This window comes from Protopterus annectens, chromosome 11.part0, assembly GCF_019279795.1.
Source record: "Protopterus annectens isolate FY-2018-M chromosome 11.part0, PAN1.0, whole genome shotgun sequence".
NCBI classification, from domain to species: Eukaryota; Metazoa; Chordata; order Ceratodontiformes; family Protopteridae; genus Protopterus; species Protopterus annectens.
Window position 1 is genome coordinate 139239966 of NC_056745.1, and position 24189 is coordinate 139264154.

Sequence of the window (24189 nt, forward strand, 5' to 3'; positions counted from 1 at the left end):
ATCTTGCTTGCTTATCTTTGTTCCCATTAAAAAAAAAAATGTTATTATTTTTTTTTTTTTTTTTTTAAGACTTATCTTACAGATCCTGGATTCTGGCAGTTCAGAGGACAGAAAATAAATACAGCAACCCACACACCATACGGGGGTGGGGTAGGAATTCTGTCGTCATGCAGTGACAGAGGAGAGGTTTTGATCAGCCTTTTCCCACAGCATCCCCTTGCTTTCTTCCCATCGCGAGCCCAAATGTTACAGCTGCAGCATTGTGATTGGGATAACAGGGTGGATAGGTACTGTGTCTGGAACTGACCACTCTTTTGAATCCTCTGTGGGTACTTTTACACAGTCACACCTACGTCTCAGCATGCTATGGGCTCACAAATTGGTTAACAACACATACTCATGTCCCAACATGAGATTTTTAATAAGACTAATCTTGTCCCATAACACATAAATGTGACTGATGTATTATTGCATTATGAGCAGTTCTGTCTATATTTTTTCTCTTTTCTACAAATTTACGTACACTTGTTTATTTCTGTGAAATTTATCCGATTGCTAGGTCAGTTTATGTTTTATAGTGGTTTTAGGGGATTAACTAGTTCAGTCACAATAATTTCCAGAAATCATGAAACCCAGGTAATGTTTCATAGCAAAAGCCTGTATTCGTCACAGACAAGCGATCCTCAGTAGCAAAAAATCTGAAATGTTTTAACAATGTTAAACATATCAACTTTTATATACTTAAAAGTATAATTTTAAACCAAGCCTATTCAAGGCAAACAGTATAAAGAGGGCCATAAAAGTGCATTTAGAACAAGTACCCACCCTCACACACTACTACTGATTACATCAAACTAAATATTAGTTAAGAAAAACACTACCTATCTATTTGCAGCCCACATTCCAAAATCAGGTATTAAGAAAACCATAAAATGCACATAAAAGACTTTTAACTAAAATTGCTTTTGGCTACCTAATATAATAAAGCCTTCATCAACTGTGTGACAAGAATTTAAATCAAGAACAAGCACATAACTATCTAACCGTAAACATAATCTAACTAGAATGCTATAAATATAAAAATACATCTCTCTGATAATATCATCTAGTAAATATCCATCCTTGTGTATTCATGTGCATAAAAAAACTAAGTAATTAACAGCTCAGAAAAAATGTTAGTGGTTTGTAAAAAAAAAAAAAAAGTCATGACAGTTTTTATGTTTACAGACCCAAAACATGTTTATTCAATGAAAACTAGTAGAAAAGCCATACAAAAATACAGAAATCAGTGGATTAAGTAAACTAGTAATGTATAAAAGTGTGCAGGTGTGTGCATGAATATCTACCAGTATGGTAAATGGGGGAATCATACTGATACTACATGGTGATACCGGAATAAAAAAATTTATGTTTTGAATTTGCTGTTTAAATCTCTGGTGTGATGCAATAAATCTAATCAAAGCAGAAGTGAGGTTAAAGTAACTAAACATATATACATTTGTACACATTCTACACATAATTATTATTATTTAGTATGTTTTTAGTACTAAAAATATTTCCTCGAATTCCTTAAAAAACCTTTACAGATTGTGTGGCAGCTTATGTAAATTCAATACACTCTTAATAGAGCAATAATAGTTAACTGCTTGTTTTCTGAATGCATTTAATTTCAGCTGCCAGCATAATTATTTTTTCTCCAAACACCAGTGATGTCCCCTTCAAGCTCATCCATCTCCACACAGTCCAGAATGCTAAATTCCGCTACTCTCATAAAATAACCAAAGATTGGAACACCCCTCCTCAACAGATAACTAAAAACCCCAACCTGTCCACATTTAAAACTACCCTGAAAGGCTGTTTAAATGATAACTGGCTATGCCCCTGTATTGCTCCCAACTACATGATAGCCCAAATAGTGCTCATCCCACATTGGGCTATCCCACTATCTGTCTTTTCTTTATTAGTCTTTGCTCCTTCAGATGACCTAACTTGTAAAACTACATGACCACTTTTGGTCTTTCAGAAGTGACTCACCTTGTAAAGATACACGACTTTTGTACCTCATATATATCGTAGAAAAAAAAAGTATTCCTATATGCCCGAAACATGCATGTTTATGTTGTATTTTTGTTATATGTTGCTATAATATTTTAAGCTCATTTACATATTGTTAGCAATGTACTACTTAAACTAAGTTTGCTGCTTCTACCTTAATAATGTTCTTAATGAGCTTTTCTCCCCGGGTCTCCTCTGAAAACGTTTTTTTTTTTTTTCCAACCCAGTTGGACACTACCCAGTTAAGAAATGTAAATAAATAAATTTAAAACCAGAATGTCTGAGGTGTTCTAATAAGTGTTTGGATAAGGCGTTCCTCTGGCATTTATCTTTGATGTCAGAAAGATGACCTGAAATCTTCCTTTTCAGTTTATTCATAGTTTTTAGCTAAAATTAACAAACTAAAGGATTTTTGATGGAATATTTATAACAGTTGATGTAAAAGATTTATGAGGTTGCAGACCTCATTCTACTGGATTGCACTGGTTTGCTGATTATCTGGCATTTTATTTTAATTTCCCACAGGACAAAACTAACACATTGATTATGTTAATGGAAATTGTTCTATATAACAATTTTCTTTACTTTGAAGGTTCTTATTTTAAACAACAGTCTGGAGTAGCCATGGGGGCCACATGTGGCCCATTATATGTGAACATCGTCATGGCTAATTGGGAGGCAGGTATCTTTGTGGCAGTGATTTTTACCAATAGGTCAAGTTTTATACCCGTTATCTTGATAATTTATTCATCATATGGACAGGACCAGAAGAGAAAATTTCTTTAATCTGATGTTGTTAATCTTCTTTCATTCCTTACTGATGGGTTATCGGTTCCGAGGACGGTCAATATCAAGCTCGCATCAGCCAAAAACTCTCGAGCCAAGGTCCTACCCAGAATGCTCTGCTCCCTGTTACCGCAGATCTCGTTTGCCGCGTTGCTGAAGAGCCGTCAAGCCACTCTCTCAGCTAAGTGTCTAATTTTTTGACAGTTTATATATTATTACTCTAAAATTTTCTCAAAAGTTTATTCTAATATTTTCCTACCCTATCACACACTTTAGACTCTCTCACTTTAGTCCTTTCCCTTTATTACCCTGCTTTCTTACCTTGTGGTAATTCTCCATTATCATCGTTGGTAATCCTTCCTTTTCTCTTTTTACCCTTTTCTTGGGTAGCTGTTATTCTTCCTTTTGCTACTGTGCTTTTTCTCCACACCAGCTATGTTGGATAAGAAAAGTTCTGTTAGTTTCAAGCAGTGCAAGGATTGCGGCCATAAGTTGCCGCTTTCTGAGGGCCATGACTTATATGTTTACTGTCTTAATGTCTCCCACTTGACTGTAGATCCTCCGTGTGGGATTTGTAAAAAACATATCTACCAGGAATCTCATCCAGAGGAAGAATAAGTTAATTTTGAAAGGTCTCCTCAAGTCTCCTTTCTCTGAGGCTATTTCTGAATCAGAGGGCTCACCCCCTCCTATTAAACCCTGCAAGAGGTGTTCTTCCTCTTCTTCATCGAAGTCGCTCCCTTCTTCTCCCTCTAGTGATCGTAGGGAGTCGACTCACAAGAAGGTGAAATTGATTACTACTCCGGCGCTGCCACTTGTGACCCTGTCGGCTCCAAGCTCGTCACCACCCCAAATGATCCTGACTACAGCCATGTCTCCTTTATCGATATCGGCACCAGAGTTCCCAGTGTAGACGGCTACGGTTCCGACAGTTCTGTCGCAACCCCTAATGGCACCGTCGATACAGGTTCAGTCCCCTTCGGCACCATTGGTACAGTCTCCTTCGGCTCCAAGTATGACTCTTCTGTACTCCATGGCACAGACTTTTTCAGCACCAGCATATACTTTGGTGCAATCCTTCTCGGCACCGTCCTTATTGCCGGTGCAGACACTTTCTACTATGGCACCGTACCCTTCAGGGCAGATGTTTGCCTTTACGGTGCAGACACCTTCAACTGCTGTGGCACTGACATCTTCGGTGCAAACCTTTTCCACACCGTTTTCTTCAATGCAGACTTTCTCAGCTCCGAGCTCTGCACCTATTGAACTAGCAAGGACCAAATATTCCCCATTGGATCCTTTTGCCAGCAGTCAGTATAGTCCGTTCCTAGAAAGGCCAGAATCGTCATCAGCCTTCTTCATGAGGTCAACCAAGTGTCTTTCTGAGCAGGATGTGTTGCGGCTTGTTGACCAGTTGCTTGTGGCCAGAGGTCTCTCTCAGCTGTTGAAGTCCAAGTTCCCTCATTCAAGTGAGCGTATTTTGCCTCAAACCCCAACATATACTCCTCATTCGGCTTCCACTCAAGTTTCAAAGCCTATTACTCCGACAGCAGCTTCCCTCCCACCAACTCCAATAGTGGATCTCACTTTGGAACCAGAGTCGTCCTTGTGGCCTTTGGTGCACTGGGCATTGGGCTCTTCTCAGGCCAGTGGCTGTGCCATTGGGGAGGGTATTCCTGGCTCCATGCCGATTTTTTTCTATGGCACCTTCCAGGGATGCTCTCTCTCTTATGGTTCACGGCCCTCTTAAAACTCCTGGTTTGGGGGTGGGCTCATTGGGGCGGGGTGTGACCCTGGTTCCAAGGTTGTCATGCTCTGTTCCGGGCTCTCATCCCTCCTTGGGTGGGCCAGCCTTCCAGGCCATGGAGAGGGCACTTGCCTCCCCTGGCAAAGCTCATTTGTCAGAGTTATCTCCCCCTCTGTGCCACAACTGCCACAAGCTTCAACAGTTGGACACCGGGCACAAGAGCCTCAGGTCTCTTCTCCTCAGGAGACCCCCTCTTTGCAGTCTTCCCCAAAACCTCCCACTGAAGAACCACCCTGCAAAGAATAGTGTAAGAGGAACCACATGGACTCCACTGAGGAATCATTGACTGAATATATGGATTTTGATGAAGGGGAAGGGCACCCACGATCACCCTCTGAAGTGTCCTTTGGTGACATCCTCGAGATTCTTAGAGGGGTGACTGGAAGCACTCTAATCCTTCCTCTGAGGAATCCGTATTCCTGCAGGCTTTTAGTGCCCAGCCCCCTACCTCCTGGGTCACCCCGCCTGCCGATGAGCTTGTCCAGCTCATCGTGCAGTGCGCATGGAAGGCTCCTGATACCATAGAAGCGATACCTAAGAGGCCAGATAAAATTTTATCGCTCCCCGCCGAACACTCCCACTGGTCACGTGGTCTCCCAGCAGATGCTATGGCGGTGGCAGCTGCTACTAAGAAGGATTTGGCAGAAGAGAGCCAAACTGACCATCCACCCAACAAGGAGTCCCGGGCGATTGACAGATTAGGGAAGTGTGTGTTTGCTTCATCGACCTTCGCCATAAGGTCTTTGAATTATTTGGCACACTTTACCAGGCTTCAGTGAGCTCTTATCAACCAGCCCTCTGAAACCTTGGCAGGAACTGTTTCTGATGAAGTCCGTGATAATGTGGCTTCACAGATAGCCACCCTAGAGTCCATTTCCAACTCTTCCATGCGTCTTATTTCTCACACAATGGAAGGGGTGGCTAGATCAGCAGCGCAGGTATTGTCGCCAGATGACATACTTGGATGCGCCTTTGAGACTTTGCGGATTCCTTTAAGGCTTCCTTCATGAATGCACCCATAGAGGCCGCTTCTTTGTTTGGCCCTAAAGTCAAGGATACGCTGGCATGGTGTGAACAAGATGGCAAGACCTTGTCTGCCGTTGGTGTCAGACACTCCACCCCTCAGCGATTCTACTGTAGAAATCAGAGGAGTGGAAAGATCTGGCACAAGAAATCACAGGGTTCTTTCCAGGATGCACGTGCCGAGTTTTCCCCTAGAGGCAGAGGGGGAAACTCCTGTCCCTTTCGGGGCAGGGGAGGTCCGCGAAACCGGGGTTCCAGAGATTCTTTCTCTGGCCAACCCTATCAGCGCTCCTAAAGCGTTGCCCAACTGCTCACCTCTGGAAGTGGTTGGGGGTCATTTTTCCTTGTACCGGGCTGCCTGGCAAAACATAACAACTGACTCTTGGGTACAACAGATTATATCCAGAGGCTATCACATCCCCTTCCATCTTTGCCCAGTCTCATCAAGAGTGATACCCGATGTCCCAACCAGTCAAAGGGAAACAGCAGCACACAAAATCAAAAAGCTGCTACAAGAAAGAGTCATCCAGACTGTCCCCCCAGACCAGATAGGATCCAGATTTTACTCAAGATTTTTTTAGTGCCAAAAAAGACAGGGGACTGGAGACCAATTCTGGATCTCAGTACACTAAACAAATTTGTAAAAACAGAGAAATTCCAGATGGTCACGGTTTAGTCTGTCCTTCCTCTTCTGGAAGAAGATGATTGGATGTGCTCTGTAGATCTTCAAGATGCGTATTACCACATAAAAATGGACAAACGCTCAAGAAGATACTTCCGCTTCTGTATAGGAGCCAGTCACTACCAGTTTTGAGCCCTGCTGGGAAGACTTGTTTGTCCTGAATTCTCCTTGCAGGAATTCTTGGGTACTCTATGATCGTTATTTGGATGACGTAGTCCTGTTGTGGAAAGAGGGGAGGGAGCAATTGGAGAATTTCTTTGAATATTTTAACAACACTACCTCATTCTTGAGATTCACGATGAGTGTTGATGACAATAGACTTAACTATTTAGATATTACTTTAAGAAAGGACTACTACAACAAAAAGTATACATCTGTGTTATATAGGAAGCCCATGTATTCCAACATGCTTTTCCATTATGACAGTTGGCATCCCATATATCAGAAGAAGGCCCTAGTTAAAGGGCAATACGTGAGACTAGCTAGAATGGTGTTGGAAAACGACAAATTTACTGATGAATGTATGGTATTATTGGGGATGTGAACAAAAAGGGGCTATCCTGAACAATTTGTCAAAAACATCATGGACGAAGTTGTCAACAAGAGAACTGATGGTGTTTACTGTATTCTTTTGGGCAACAGAGACGGGATGGGACAAAATGCTTTGAGAGGGCCTTAGTGTTACCATTTACATAAAACTTTTTTGACATCCGTAATATTGTTTTGAAACACTGAAATGTATTTACACTTGAACAAGAGTTAATTACTGTGCTGGGTAACACTCCTACTATTGTATATAAGAAGGAGACTTCATTTAAAGGTATGTTGGAAAGAGTTCAAACACCTTTTATGGAAGGTGGTTTCTCTAAGTGTGGTAGGTGCCCTCAGTGTAAGTTTATGTTGGAAGCAAAACAGGTCAGAATTCCCCATTTTGGAGTAATAAAACCAAGGAGAAAATATTTCTGTTACTCTAAGGGGGTAGTTTATGTTGTTATGTGCCAGCAACTGCGAAGGGTTCTATGTAGGTAAGACCAAGAGGGCCATTAAGCAGAGAGTGCATCAGCATAGTTATGACATTCTAAACAAAATGAAAACAATGCCTTGTTTAGGCATATTAGAGAGTATCCTAACCACACTTTTTAAGTTTTGTGTGATTGATAATGTAGACTTTGGGTCAAGAGGGGGTCCCTCTGATGATTATCTTGAGTTTTTAGAAATGAAGTGGCAGGTTAGATAGAATGCTTCCAGCTATCCTGGACTCAATGATAGAATTACACTTTGTCCCTTACTGAAATAAAAATGTGCTTTTTGCATTTAGCAGTTTTAATGTATGTCAACGGGTCCACTTTGTAAATTCAAAATACTGAAATCTCGAATTTCAGTATTTCTAACTTAAAAAGCCGCATACTCACATTTCTGAAACCGGCAGAAGCGCAAAACTCAAAATCCCGAAGCATGGATATTTTGAATTTCTGCTTCTGCTGGTATAGTATGTGGATGTTTGGGTTTAATATTGGTAAGTCTATGTGTGTAAGTACGTTGGTTAGGGGTTTAGTGTGTGTAAGTGTGTGTTGTGACTGTTATGTGTGTGTTTGAGGTACTGTAAGGTAGGTGTGTGTGTGTGTGTGTGTGTGTGTGTGTGTGTGTGTGTGTGTGTGTGTGTGTGTGTGTGTGTGTGCGCATGCGAGTTTTGTTTTTGTTTCTGTTTGTGCGATCTCAGAGTTAAACTATATAAGTAGGGGGTGTGGGGGGCGCAGGGGCCCCCTGCTTATATGTAGTTTAGATTAATTTGTTTGATTGTGGGGGGGGGAGTTTGGTGTGTGTTTATGTGTGTACTGTATGTGTAGCGTAATTACGGGATTTTGAATTTCGCTGTTGTGTGTTTTCGAATTTGTGAGTTGTGGTTAGGTTTTCGGCTTTGTGATTTCGAAATACTGAAATTCGAGATTTCAGTATTTCGAAATTACAAAGTGGACCCATGTCATCATAAGGATTTTATTTCATGAATACAATGGGCTAAATTGTTATTTTTCAGGTCAAAATATTATTAGTATGAATACATTTTAGTTTTTGAGGTGTTTTCATGAAATTTAGTCAGGATTTTTGTTTTATGTGACTTATATCAATTAAGGTGGGGACTTGATTAGTGTTCAGTTAATTCTTGTGCAGGAGGTTGTGTGTGTGTATATAGGGAAGTTTGTGTTCTGTTGACTTATTGTGAAGAAGTCTTGTATTTGGAGATGAAAGCGCTCAATAAATTTTGCTTTTTGTACCTGTGGAGTTTGACTGCTTACTTCTACTTCCTTTATTATTTTTGGTTCTTGTCCTTGTGGTTCAAGTGATTCCTACTAAAACATTGAAGTCTTTTAGTTTTTGGGTTAGGACAGAGTCACCTGAATTAATGAATGATAGAAGGGACAATCTTCAAGAATAATGACTACTAAATTCCAGCTAAATGCCGTCCCAAATGTCAGCAAAGAGCACATAGTAGAACACTGATGGATTGCATCATGTTTATGACATTTTAAAATTGTCTTGTAGTATGCATTGAGCAGGTTTTATTTAGTATTTCATTCCAAGAAATATTCATTGTGGGAAGTACGTGATATAGGTCTCTGCACTTATCAATATATGAAATGCGGATTTAACACTGGTTACAGCTTGAATCTGTTCTTGAAAATATAAAGATCTTGTTATAGTATTGTCATGGACTTGATACTTCAAAGTAAATTAAACTACATTGACCTTCAGCCAGTGTGATTATATCCTTAAACTTTCCCCATTGTGCTGTATGTAGCTTTTGGTGTCAAAGGTTATAGTTTATAGAGAATTGTGAGGGGCTTTGTGGTTTAAGCATAAAGCATGGAGCATTGAAGTAAGAATATTCTATGATCAATTTGATCTGAATGCATTTTGGATATGAATATCTTGTTCATGTAATGCCAGGGACCCTCCTCAGTTGATTGAGTTCTTAATGTCTTCCATTCAAGTTTAGCATTTTTTTTTCTGAAACTCCTATGCTCAGGGCAGGTTTGACCTATACTGGTACATGTCATTATAAAACAAACCACATAAAGACTGCAGACCTATCCCTCTGTGTCCCTAGTTCTTATTTGACACTTACGTAGTTTAGGTCTCACTTGTGATTTGTGTCATGGGAAGGTTCCTGCATTTGATACCTAAAGCAGTAAAGCCTTTGAAATGCTTGCATGATTACTGTAGAATGTGCCAAGTGCAGCACTGATGCATGAGAGAGGAGCATGATAGGAAGTATGACGCATGAGAGAGGAGCATGATAGGAAGTATGATGCATGAGAGAGGAGCATGATAGGAAGTATGACGCATGAGAGAGGAGCATGATAGGAAGTATGACGCATGAGAGAGGAGCATGATAGGAAGTATGACGCATGAGAGAGGAGCATGATAGAAAGTATGACGCATGAGAGAGGAGCATGATAGGAAGTATGACGCATGAGAGAGGAGCATGATAGGAAGTATGACGCATGAGAGAGGAGCATGATAGGAAGTATGACGCATGAGAGAGGAGCATGATAGGAAGTATGACGCATGAGAGAGGAGCATGATAGGAAGTATGACGCATGAGAGAGGAGCATGATAGGAAGTATGACGCATGAGAGAGGAGCATGATAGGAAGTATGACGCATGAGAGAAGAGCATGATAGGAAGTATGACGCATGAGAGAGGAGCATGATAGGAAGTATGACGCATGAGAGAAGAGCATGATAGGAAGTATGACGCATGAGAGAAGAGCATGATAAGGAGTATGATGCATGAGAGAGGAGCATGATAAGTATGATGCATGAGAGAGGGGCATGATAAAGAGGTATGATGCATGAGAGAGGAGCATGATAGGAAGTATGATGCATGAGAGAGGAGCATGATAAGGAGTATGATGCATGACAGAGGAGCATGATAGGAAGTATGATGCATGAGAGAGGAGTATGATGCATGAGAGAGGAGCATGATAAGTATGATGCATGAGAGAGGGGCATGATAAGAGGTATGATGCATGAGAGAGGGGCATGATAGGAAGTGTATGACGCATGAGAGTGGAGCATGATAAGGAGTATGATGCATGAGAGAGGAGCATGATAGGAAGTATGACGCATGAGAGAGGAGCATGATAGGAAGTAGTGCCATTAGTGCCAGCAGTACAGCTTCACCAGCCATGGTGAGAGGATAGAGAAACACATGGCCTGTCTTGGCACTTACATAGCCGTGTGGTTCTAAGGACCCAGCACTGGGAAAAATTTATGAGGTGAGAGTCCTGTGCTGAGTTTGAAGCAGTCACCATTTGTAGGAACACCATCAAAAGGCTAAAGAATGGAGGGTATGCCTCCACCTTGCCATATGGGAGGTAACTCTTTTTGACAAACAACATTCAAGTCCCTGCATGTCAAAACCTTGCCCTTGACTAGATAGGACTTAAGCTTGCATCTGTCCTCTACTTCAGCAGATGGTGAGCTGCCTAAATGAGGTGCACCTTGCCTCTTGTTTTTATGGGGCTTTCTATGGTGTAAGCACTGCCCTTTTGGTTGATCAGCTGGAGCATGACCTTAGGTGGCATGGTCCTTGAGAGCACATCCTTTTGTCACTTAACTGTAGCTCAGCTTCCAAGACTTCCCCGTTAGCCCTTCAGAATTCAGTGGCATAATTTAGAGAGGGCCCACCACATATTCCCTTGCTAGCATCCAAGGTTGTAGACTTCAAACAGTTGTCTGAATGCTTGTGGGACCTGTCCATGTGTAGGAGGAAATACACCCTTAGGGACTGTGGCCTGATGCTACTTGGCCCAGTGCAGACCTCTCCAAGTCCCTGCATCACTGCTAGTAGGCAGGTCCTCAAGTGCCAGCACCTGTTACCCAACACTCTGCATTCATATTTTGCATACTCAACCTCATTCATGTTGCCCTGCTGCTGGGAGGCCACTGGATTCTCTTCCCTTAAACTTCTTATGAAATGCTAAGGGACCCAGAGGCTGTTAATTTAGAATCACATTGGGTATGAGAAATACATCTTCCTCTTCCCCCCTCCTCCGACAGCTACCCAATGGATGATCCAACCTTTGGAAAAGTCTTGTGGTTTATCAGTTCCTCAGTGGACTGGCTTCTTGCAGTAATTTCTTTCTCTCAAGAGCACCTTAAAGAGCATCTAGAGGAGAAGCTCTGGGCCATCCATCCTCCATGGATCTTGTTATCTTGGATGCCATATATGTACTTGGATTCTGCTTCTGTGGCTCTTAGGAAGGTGGGCAGGCCTGTGAAAGCCTGTGACTGAATGGAACAGTCATAATCAGGCATCCTAGGGCAGATGCCTGCTTAATTTCTTTAATCCAACAGATGACCCAGAGACCATTACATTTGCTTCCTTACTTCAGGAGTCTAAAACCTTATTTAAGCTTGAGATCTAAAACCTTTTACAGGGTTGGCAGTGTGTATTCTGGCCTGCCATGCTGAAATTCATATTGCTCACCTGTTTGCCTCACCTGCCCAGATTTATATCTCGGGTGATAAGGCACTGGGAAGCTTCTTTTCTCCTTAAGCCTGGACTTAAGTAAGAAGTTGACGGGACTCTACCTGTAACTTCCCCAGTGTGCTACCATGTATCCCATTGTAACTTTGACTGCACTGATGATGTGGCTAGGTCAGTAAACCCAGATATGCTCCTGCACAAAATGGCATACTGAGACCGTTCATCTTCAAGGGGAGCTTTGGCAGTTCATCATGTGTGATTTGGGTGATTTATAAACTGGAGGACTGAAAGACAAGGTTTTTACTAGATTAGTGTTTATAGTTAATTAATTCACAGCTAATTGTCCATGCTTAATTGATTCTAGGGTAAACAAGACATTCTTTACTATATTTCTACGTAAAGTGTGAACTCTGCAACTTCATCTGTAAAAATGAAGAATAGCAAATAAACCCAGAACAACGCGCTCAAAAACCAGACTCATGAAACCTTTACCCTGAGCTTTTAACACCATGTTTCGCAAGCCAGGCTGCAGTCCTCACCAGCCCACTTTACTTATAAAAACTGTTGCCCAGTAATGTGTTGCATAAACATTTTGAGGAATGCCGATCACACACATGCTTCTTTACATGTATTCCATAGTGTTTAAATTGGTTAGCTGCTAAACTGCAGGAGTGAGCGACTGTTTTCCCCTTCTATAATGACTTTTTCAAAAGTATGAATTTACAAAAACATGACTTGATAAAATGCTCTCAGCACTCCTTACTCATAGTTCTGTGATGCTACAGCATTCTTAATCCAGTATTGGCCAATGAAGTAATGTTTTTACAAACTCTGGCATTCAGTTTGTTCTGGTAAACAGAAAAACAAGAGTTTGTATTATGCTGTCTGGACTACCAGACAGTAGCCCTGATTTCCATATAGTTCAGGAAAAATACCAGAAAAGTGCCATTCCTGGTTTCACCTCATCCTGATCCTAGGCCATAGTGACTTTACTGGGTGCATCCACCATCTCTGGTTCTGAATGGTGACTGTTTGAGAGGAATTTATGCTCCTCTTGCCACAGGGCATTTGGATGATGATGTTGGACGTCATGGTCCCCTTTTAGGACATCAGTTTTTTGGATCTGTACAGGAGGTTCAATCATTTCACCCTGCGTGGGTACCAGTTTGTAGCCATGTGGTCTTTAGTGTGCACTCAGATTATTTTTGTAGGGTTTTGGCTATGTTCCCCAACCTGGACCATGGACTGCGGGTGGCCCCTTTCAGTGCACTCTTTTGTGGCATCCCAGGAATGGACGCTTTCTTGGTTGCAGTCACTTTGAGTAACTTTCAGCTGGGAAGAGTCCTTTTTGAACCCATCTCAGAATACTGCCTTCATCTGTGTAGAGCTTTACACTCCAGGTAAGTAACCACTTGGCCATCCTAGCAAAAATTTAAACGCAGAGGAAAGCAAACCCACCCGTGTGGGGGGGCTGCACCCCCCAACTGAGTATTCCAACTCTGAGATCGCACTACCGTGAGGGTAAGGGGCAAAGTTCAACAGGATGGCCTAGCAGTTACTTACCTGGAGTGGAAAGTCGGTGATCCGGGATGCGGTGTTGTGCAGTCGTTGGCCTTTTTGTCTCGGCTTTTTGGAAGTCAGGTAAGTGAGCATTCGGGTTTCTGAAGGGAACGCTTATATATATCAATATATATATAGATATAGATAAATATATATATATATATATATATATATATATATATATATATATATATATAAAATACACACACACACACACACACACACATATATATAATATATATAGACACACACACACATACGTGTGTGTGTGTGTGTGTGTGTGTGTGTGTGTCTGTGTATATGTATGCTATTATCATACCTGTTGACCTATGAGGGGATCCTCCTTGTTGTATCATAAATAGCCTCTCACTGTCCACATGTGCTTGGTTAGCTACTCCATCCAATGACTGCTGTTGGAGTTTCCTGAAAGAGGAGTAGCTATACATTTATGCTTTCATGCAAAAAATGCAAATGTCAAATTATCTTTGTTTTTTTTTTTCCTCATTGATTTACAAGAATTATGCTTGCTTAGTGGTTAAAGCAAACTGGTGAGCTCAGGGATCAGGTGTATTTTTCTTATGCTCACATTGCATCATAGCAATTACCAATGTAAGTTAAATATAGGAGCTTCAGAGAAAAGTGCAGAATTGGAAAGAAAAAGGATAAACCCAGTCATGTATCCATTGAGGAATACCTGTTGCAGATCAGTTGATAAAGCAAGGATGTGTCTGTTTTTTCATAAACAGACTAAAATGGAGAATCAAGTTGTATAATGATGTTACTCAGTTGCTGTTGTCTGTTCCAGTGCTGTAAAAGTTGATGAATGCTGATCTGTTTATTGCACTGTCTTTTGGTACAGTTACTGTTTAACTAACTATTTTGTTTTCTTCCTTCAGCAAGCATTAGTTATGCATATGGGTCTGAGATTTCAGTGCTAAAACACAACACGCAGGAACATTCATGTGTCATTTATAATTTCACAAACGGAATTAAAACACAGCTGAATCCTTACCAAAAGTCGGTAAGTAGCAAATTAAACTTTCTGAATTGCACTGCAGTATTTGATGCAACATAAGAACTTTACAGGGCCTGTCGTTTACTTAATACAGGACATGCCACCCCTACCCCCTTCCCATCCATAATTCAGAAAAAATACAGTGCCACAGCTTTGAAAAATAGTGGTCTTTTTTAAACAATCAAGATTTATTAAGAATAGTCACAGCCGGAGAGGGGAAAATTGGAACACTGTATTGAAAAAATGTCAAAATCAGGCACACCATTGAATATTTATGTCATAATACAGAAGTAAAGCAGATCACATTTATTCATTTGCAGTGAATCTACATATCATGAAGAACATGACAGCTTTGGATTACTGTTGTATTGTCCTTTGTAGTATAATGTTTGATAAAATATCAAAACAAGATTAGGAAGATCTCTGTAAATCTGTATTGTTAAATATGTATGAGTAGGAGTAACATTAGAATTAAGTATGGTAAGCAAAAATGCACAATGCGGATTGAATTACATATTAATAAGGATACATTGTGATGGTCTCCTTGCTTTTTGCACATGGGTGTGCTCTTTTCCACTTCAGAATGTATTAATGCATTTATAAAAATAGAACACTAATAAAAATGCACATGAGATTTACATTGGGTATTCTAAATAACAAGCATTGGTGTCTCACAGCTCTTAGTTCTCCAGTCTGGGTGTTAACTGGAGTGGAATCTGTGTTGGGTCTGCAAATCCTTCCTGTGAACAAGTGGGTTTTCATCAGGTGCTTTGGCTTTCCCTCATATCCTAAAGCCATGGCGTACATGATTTGGTAAGCCTCCAAACTGCATGCAGATGTGTGTCTAGTGTGTGTGGGAGTGAGTGTGTGTGCCTCCTACAAATGTACTGGCACCCCACATAGGATTGCTATCTTTGCCTTGTACCCTTTGAATGCCAGGATAGGCTGTCACTTCCTGTGACTGTGCATTAGATTACGTGGGTATTTGGAGAATGAATGAGTTAATTAATGAACTTTCAGTAGATGTGAGTTACTCCTGTACAATCATGGGGTCACAAGAGAATACTAGGCTAGCTAGCCACCATAAAGGGCATTTTTTAAGCCTAAACATGCTTCCCAGAAGATTAGAAAGACATTAGCCCCATAAGTTATGTGGAGGGTGTATAAACTTGAAAATGAGTGGTGGAGCATGTACAAACCTCATCTCTATTAATATAATAGAGTCATAAGTGCTAAATGGGTAAATTTGCAGTTCCCCATACACTTATCCAAATTTCACTTGAATAAGTGCAGGGAAAAACTTGGCTTCACGTGGATGAGAAGTCTCTTCCAGAGAAGGGTTAGTCTCTGAAGCACATATCTGTTCCTTCATCATGTACATTTTATATTGCAGGCTAAGTTTTGGTCCCTGGATCCAGAGATTCTGGTGCAATTTGTTTCTGGATGTGCAACAGGTCCATTAAGGCTGAATCAGAGGATGCTTTGTATGGCAGGCATAGGTTGCCTTCCAGCAGTCTGTAGGGGACTGAGTATAAGTCAGTGCTTTGAGGTGGTCTGCTTAGTACATGTTTTGTCTACCGTGCATTCTTTGTGTGAGGAACCTCTGCAGTCACACTAGTTATTGCATATGCCTGGTCGGGTACATGCCTGAGGGTGCATTGTACGTGATGATTGGTGTTACTGAGGACAAAATACAAAGAAATGATGACATATTTCTACCTGGATGTCATACTCTTGATTATAAGCTGTGCAATCTGAAATAATTTTCTTACTACTGTAGACACATGATAGTCAAAGACCAAATTGCTAACTATATGTGTTCACAAATCCCTGCACTACTGGGTCTACTCTTAGAGGGTGTATTCTCAATCTAATAATTTGCAGGGGTGGTCGTTTTACCAAAGGATACTATTATGTAACGTTTTGTAGAAAATAATTACAATGGAGCAGCACAGCAAGAGCAAGTCTTTTAGAACCTGTCCCCGTGTTTATATGGTAGAGTGCCTGGTGAAAGTTCATAATGATTCTTTCTTTTCCCTCTTATCAGTATTGGAGCCCCTAGTTCAAAATTATTCTTAACAAAAGATAATTCATTTCATATAAACTGTACTGGTTTTCTAAATCTTTACATATTTTAGCCTTCTGATTTGTATGATTTGCTGTGATACTGAAGACCTTTTAAGTCTGTGCACAGTTATTTTACAGTTTGCAGCTGCCTTGTAAAGTTCATATATTTGTAAAAAGAAACTGTGTTTATCGTGGTAATTTTTTGTACTGTTATACCATAGCAGTGCTGTAAACAACATTTAGTATCTATACTGTTTGTCAACATACAGTTATGCAACACTTGGAACATTGTAACTGGAAGATATCCAGGTTAGTTTAATTTGATGTGAAACTTGTAGAAGAGCAAGAAGGTGAGTTTCAGTTTTGTCTCCCTTTCTTCCTTTTCTCTGAGATTATATGATCACAGATATATGCATACAACAGTGGTTCTCCTTTCCTTTGGAAATGGTCAGAGTCAATTACCAAAAGCATCCACAGACTGGATCAACTCACGCAAGAAGAACATGGGTGATGTTATGTGATCCTATCTCGCCTACATTCAGTACTGATGGGCTCGGAGCCGATCCTCGGCTCCGACTCGGCACGCTATGCTATAGAGCGAAGCCTCTTATTGGCTGAGCTATTCTCTATCCCAGGATGCACCACCACTAATCCTCCAGATCTCGTTTGCCGCTTACAAACTAGGACGTGGTCTCAAACTTGGCTGAGCTAAGTGCTGTTTTTTTCTAAAGTTTCCTGTCAGGAAATTCTCTATTTCTTACCCAAAAGCTGTTTTAACAGCTATTGTTGTTATACGAGTGTTTTTTGAAGTAAATTTGTGTGTTTGTTTAGGGAAAGGTTTCCCGTTTAAGTTAGAGGGGCCTTCCCCTATTCATTAGCAAGTTTCTATTTTTTTTAGGAGGTCAAGTACCTGTTTAAGTTAGAGGGTTCTTGGCCCTCCTCTTTACTGTTTGTGATAATTGTATTGTACTGGTAGTTATCGTTTAAAAAAAAAAAAAAAAAAAAAAAAAACCTTTTATTGTTGTTTAAAATCTCTGTTTTTTTCTGACTAAATACTGATTTTGTCCACTTTTATAGTGACTGTTTCAGAGACATTATGTCTAAAGAACATAGACCCTCAGGGTTCAAGAAGTGCACGAGGTGCAGTTATAAAATGTCTATAACTGATGACCACTCCTCGTGTGTATACTGTTTAGGCGCCAAGCACTTACAGGAGTCCTGCAGCGTGTGTCACACCTTTTCCTCTAGGGTCCTCCAAGAGAGGAAGAATAAATTAATCCTGAAAGGGCTGATTAAACCCTCCTTCGAGGAGGCCTTATCTTCCTTATCCTCTCCGACTAAGAAAAGAAAGCGTCGGCTCCGACCAGCCCGTTGGAACCGACTACTAAGAAATCCAGGCAGGCTTCTCCATCGGCTCCACGGACTTCGGAGCCGAGGGCGGAACGGTCTGCCTCGATGCCCCCAGTCTCGACTCCTCTGGTTTCGGAGCCGATGACTGGGGCTTCGAGAGGCGGGTCACCTTAATCGGCTCCACTGATTTTGGAGCCGATGAGGGTTGCCGGCTCAGACTTTTCCCCTTTGGCGCCGAAGCCCTCCTCGGCACCGAGGGAAATTGTTTTGGGATCTTCCTTGGCACCAATATTGGTTGAGTCCATTCGGAGCCGGTCCCCCAGTCCTTTGGAGCCGATGGAGAAGTCGGTTCGGACCCGATCGGTTTCATCAAGATCTTCCAAGATGTCTGATTCGGACATCGACAGGGTGCTCCTAAGACTCTTTCAGTCTCCTGTGTTCCAAAAATTAGTTTCGGCTCCAGCCCATTTGGCTTCGGAGCCGATGGCCCACCCTGTAGTTGTGGTTCCTCCTCCAACAGCCTCGGCACCGTTGGAGCCGGTGCTGGTGGAGCCGATGGAGGTTTTTGGGTCGGCCCCGACCCTTACTCCAACCCCGGCTCTCAAGTCAGAGTTCGGTACACGGACCTCCTCTGTCGGCCCCGGGGGGGACGCTTCGGGACTGATGTTTTCGGTCCCAAGCCTTCCTCTCGGTGCGTCGGCTGCGGGGGTACCGTCTACCATTGTGGCCACGGGGGTTGGACCTTCCCAGGATTCTGGTGGTCCGGCCTTCAGGGCCATGAGGAGTGCGTTAGCCAAATCTTCTTTGGCTACCTCCACGGTCTCACCAGCACCTTCCCTACATATGGAGACTGGGTCTTTGGCAGTCCCCCTGTCCTAAGACAGCGGAGCCCCGGGGCCTGAGGTCACCCCCACTGGGGGTTCCCCCTCTCCTGGAGGTCCCTCTGAAGCTTCTTCAGAGGAACCCCCAAGGAAAAGATCGTGCAAGAGGAAGCACGTTGACTCCCCCGATGGGTCTCTCACGTCAGACACTGATCTTGATGATGCAGAGGGGTCCCCTAAGTCGTCCTCAGATGATGTCTCCTTTGCAGACATCCTGGAAGCCCTCAAACAACGAGGCGGCTGGCATTCCAAACCCCCTTCTGCTGACGAGTCGGTGTTCCTTAAGGCCTTCGGGGCTCAGCCCTCCGCCTCCTGGCTGTCTCCGCCCTTTGATGAGCTCCTAGATTTGATCTGTCGAAGGCCGTGGGAACATCCAGACTCTGTGGAACCGGTGCCTGCTCGCCCAAATAAGTTCCTATCAGCACCCCCAGAGAAGGAGTTTTTGACAAAAGGTGTGGCTGTAGATGCCTTGGTGGTGGCATCTGCTACCCAACAAGATGTAGCAGAGGCTTCGATGTCCGTCCATCCTCCTAATAAGGAGTCTAGGAGCATGGATCGGTACAGGAAGCGCACCCTCAGTTCAGCGGCCTTTACCTTAAGGTCCCTGAACTATTTAACGCACTTCACCAGGTTTCAGAGGGATCTGATCAAGGAGCTTTCAGATACCCTCTTGGGTAACCTACCTGAGCAGCTGGCCCAGACGGTTGGCTCTCAGTTGGCTACGCTGTCATCGATATCAAACTCGTCCATGAGGCTCATTTCATATGCGGCCGAGGGGGCGAGTAGAGCGGCGGGTACGGGTATTGCTCTATGGAGGCGAGTCTGGCTCCGCCTGTGTCATTTTGCGGAAGCCTTCAACTCTTCTTTTGCCGACGCTCCCTTTGATGGGTCCTCTTTGTTTGGACCCAAGGTAAAGGACACATTGACCCGCTGCGAGCAAGAAGGTAAGACTTTGACTGCCGTAGGGGCACGATTTTCCACTCCCTTTTGGCCTTATCCCAAGGCTAAAAGAGGAGGGAAAATGTGGTTCCGTAGATCCCAGAAGTCTTATCCCTCACAGCAGGACGATCCCCCTTCTAGAGGCAGAGGAGGGGGAAATTTTTCTGGAAGACGCCGTCCCAGAGGTGGCAGAGGCCCCCACAACACTGGAGACCGCGAGTCCTTTCGTGGCTCTTCAACCTTTCACAATCCCTGAGGGATTGCCCGACTGTGCAGCTCCGGAGCCAGTCGGGGTCGCTTTCGAGGCACCTAAAAGCCTGGGAAGGTATCACTCAGGACCGATGGGTGCTTCGAATTATCGCCGGAGGTTACGCCATCCCCTTTTCTCACTCCCCACCTCCGTCCAAGAAAATCCCGGACCCGCCACCCAGTCAACGGGAAATTGCAGCCTTAGAAGTCTCAAAGCTGCTTCAAAAAGGAGTCATCCAACCGGTCCCCGCAGACCAGATCGGGTTACGGACTTACTCAAGATTCTTTTTGGTGCCAAAAAAGACCGGGGACTTGAGGCCCATTTTGGATCTCAGCATTCTAAATCGTTCAGTCAAAAAGTCCAAGTTCCGAATGGTCACCTTACAATCCATTCTCCCACTGCTGGAGAAGGGTGTTTGGATGTGCTCCATAGATCTCAAGGACGCTTATTACCACATCATGGTAGATCAGGCGTCCAGGAGACATTTGCGCTTCAGCCTAGGAGACAGTCATTTTCAGTTCCGCGCGCTGCTCTTTGGTCTCACCACAGCCCCCAGGGTGTTCACCAAATGTTTGGCGGTCGTGACTGCTCACCTGAGGAGTCTAGGATTCCAGGTGTTTCCGTATCTGGACGACTGGCTCCTAACTGCCACCTCCAGGCGTCTACTATTGTAGAACCTACAAGCCACAATATCACTGGGCACTTCCCTTGGAATCACCTTCAATTGGCCAAAGTCTGTGTTGCTGCCATCTCAACGCATAAGATTCATCGGAGTAGAGATAGACTCAAACCGAACGCGGGTCTATCTTCCTACAGAAATGATACAAACCATACAGGCTCAAGTTCGAGCCTTGCTTCTCAGATCCAAAGCTCCAGCCAGAATGGTCCTGCAACTATTGGGATCTATGTCGGCCACTGTTCTTCTAGTCCCCCTAGCAAGGTTGCATATGAGAATTCTCCAGTGGCTTCTTTCGACACAGTGGTCCTTTCAGGATCTCCCTCTCAGTCACCTCATACGGATCACGGAAACCTGCAAACGGGACCTTCGCTGGTGGCTGGTGCCCTCCAATCTGGATCAGGGTCGACCCTTCGTTCCACCTCCTCCTATGGCCACGTTGACTACGGACGCCTCCCAGATGGGGTGGGGGGGCATTTCCTGGGCAGGTCAGTCCAAGGCAAATGGCATTCAGAAGAGAGTCTTCTTCATATCAACATTTTGAAAATGAGGGCGGTGCTTCTATCTCTACAAGCCCTCCACGATTACCTCCCTCAGGGCATGATTGCCGTTCACTCCGACAACATGTCAGTGGTCTGGTACCTGAACAAGCAGGGAGGAACCAGATCCTACCCTCTTTGCAGAGAGGCCATGAGAGTATGGGAATGGGCAGTGGCGACCAGACGTTTTCTGATAGCAACTCATATCCCTGGCAAATCCAATGTGATAGCCGACAGACTGAGCAGAACTATCCTCTCTCCTCACGAGTGGTCTCTGAACAATACAGTGGCAACTCAGATTTTCAACAAATGGGGAATTCCTTGTTGCGACCTCTTCGCAACCCCGCTGAACGTGAAGTGCAAAAAGTTCTTCTCCCTCACTCCAGCTCCGGGGAAGAGCCCTATGGACGCACTAGCCCATCCTTGGCCCACCGGCTTGCTATATGCCTTCCCCCCAGTTCCCCTCCTTCCCAGAGTGATCCAAAAGGCGTCTCACTTGGGGAGCAAAATGATCTTAGTTGCTCCTTACTGGCCTCGTCAGGTATGGTTCCCCTATCTTCGGAAATATGCACTGGACGGTCCATGGTTCCTGGATCAGATCCCAGACCTATTAATTCATCAGTCGGGACTACTCCACCAGTCCCTTCACACTTTGAAGTTAACAGCTTGGCTCCTCCTCTTCCGATTATAGTCAGGAATCATACCTTAGACCCGGAAGTCATATATATCTTATCTTCGGCCCACAAGTCTGCCACTAAGAAATTATATACTAGCAAATGGAAGAGATTTGCTGTTTGGGCTCAACTCCGGGGTCTGGATCCCATCACTATTCCTGTATCGGAAGTCCTAAAATTTCTAACTTCCCTATTCAATCAAGGTTCTTCAGTCTCTACCATCAAGGTCCAATTGGCAGCTATTTCCAATTTTCATGAATCTATAAACCCATCTTTAATGAGCAACAGATTGTGTAAGACCTTCATGAAAGGTGCTGCGCTTTTACGACCTCCAGTTTCTCATCCTGCTCCTCCATGGGATCTCGATGTGGTGTTATGTGCCTTAACCTCCTCCCCCTTCGAACTGGCAGCAACGTGTGATTTGAAATTTCTATCTTGGAAAACTGCTTTTCTGGTCGCGATTACTTCTGCCAGAAGGGTTTCAGAGCTTCAAGCTCTATCTGTAAAACCACCGTACCTGGTTTTTCACAAAGATAGAGTATCTCTCAGGCCTAATCCATCCTTTGTCCATAAAGTTTGTTCCAGTATTTGCCTACAACAGTCATTAGAACTTCCAGTTTTCTTTCCAAAGTACTCAAACAAAGCTGAATACATATTCCACACATTGGATGTCCACAGGCAATTGCGGTTTTATTTAGACAGGACCAAACAAACAAGGAAAACAGATCAATTGTTTGTGTCCTTTTCGGATAATAAATTGGGCAAAGCCATCACAAAGGTCACTATTGCCAAATGGATCAGGGACTGTATTAGTCAAGCTTATTCCTCTTCTAATAAAGAGTTACGACCTCTGTCAAAGCTCACTCTACAAGAGCTATGGCCACTTCAATAGCATTCCATTCTAAGCTTGCAATTAGTGACATTTGTGCTGCGGCTACGTGGTCTTCCCCGCACACTTTCATTTCCCACTACAAATTGGATGTGGCATCTCGGGGGCAAGCTTCATTTGGTTCCACAGTGCTCAGGAGTGTTTTCCAGTGAGCCACCCAGGATTTAGGTGCTAGGGACGCTGTCCCATCAGTACTGAATGTAGGCGAGATAGGATCACATAACATCTTTTAGTTATGTACTCACCATAACTTTAGATGTTTGGGATCCATCTCGCCTACATTCAATAACCCACCCTCCTTCCCCTGCCTTGGAGATCAGAAGAGATCGGACGGTCCAATTCTATTGTTTCATCTTGAAACATCTGGCAATGTTATATAAACAAGTTATGTGTGTGTGCATGAATGCGGACAAACAAGATCTGGGGGATTAGTGGTGGTGCATCCTGCGATAGAGAATAGCTCAGCCAATAAGAGGCTTCGCTCTATAGCATAGCGTGCCGAGTCGGAGCCGAGGATCGGCTCCGAGCCCATCAGTACTGAATGTAGGCGAGATGGATCCCAAACATCTAAAGTTATGGTGAGTACATAACTAAAAGTTTTGATACATCCTGGCCTCAAAAAACTGCAACTGGCTACCTTGGTGATAGAATTGTGCTCCTTTTTCCCGAAGGATGTGCAGCAATTTAATATATTAGTAAATTGAAAAAGGTTTTCTAGTTGCTGCCAAGAAAGGAACCAACACATATCCAGGCTACTGTTTCTCTAGATGTTTGTGTTTCACTGTTGCAGTCATTACATTTGGGGTTATCTGCTTGCAGGTAGCCCTCAGTCAGCCTGATTATCAAAGTCTTGGGTCCTGCGTCGGTTGCTGTCTCATCTTCCGTGATGTCAGGTAGTAAGGGGTATAAAGCATGCAGCCGATGCCATTACATCAGTCTTTCTTGCCATACGGTGCCCGAAGCAGAAGCAGTTCGCAAGTGCCGGTCGGCCGACTCCTGAAATTTTCATTTTTGAGTTTCAGATCCGAAGTCTTCAACAAAGCTAAGTACCCCGTTGGGGATCCTTTTTCTTGCTATAAACTGATGTCAGTAAAAGTTAACATTTGTATTACTTGTGGAAAGCAAATACCTCACAAAGATTTTCATTCGTACTGCATTCCTTGCTTAGGCCCAGACCATGACATCCCTCGCTGATGGTTTTGTGTCTTATTCAATCCTCGAACTATTCGTTGGTGGTTCAATTATCCAGAAATGGCTTTGGTAAGCCACCCGACTACTGACATTCTGGAAAAAACGTAAAGATAAAGACAGAGACAGACCGCATAGTTCCAAAGCTGCCGATGACGCTTCCGTTAAGCTAGTCGCCAGTTCGCCGGTACTCAGTGAGGCACTTTCGCAGCCCCTGATACCCACTACTTCAGATTTGCAGGCCTCTATTGAGACCTATTCGGAGTCTGGTATGCCACGAGATGCTTCTTCAACTATGGAACCTGCGGATGTCTC

At 43.4% G+C, this 24189-nt stretch overlaps 1 protein-coding gene across 1 annotated transcript in view; it reads left to right on the forward strand.

Moving 5' to 3' along the window:
- IL17RA (interleukin 17 receptor A) overlaps nt 1-24189 on the forward strand; it is a 786505-nt gene that overhangs the window by 307956 nt on the left and 454360 nt on the right. Inside the window, exon 5 of the mRNA XM_044087525.1 lies at nt 14303-14427. Coding sequence (XP_043943460.1) covers nt 14303-14427 — 125 coding nt within the window. The remainder of the gene's footprint in view (nt 1-14302; nt 14428-24189) is intronic.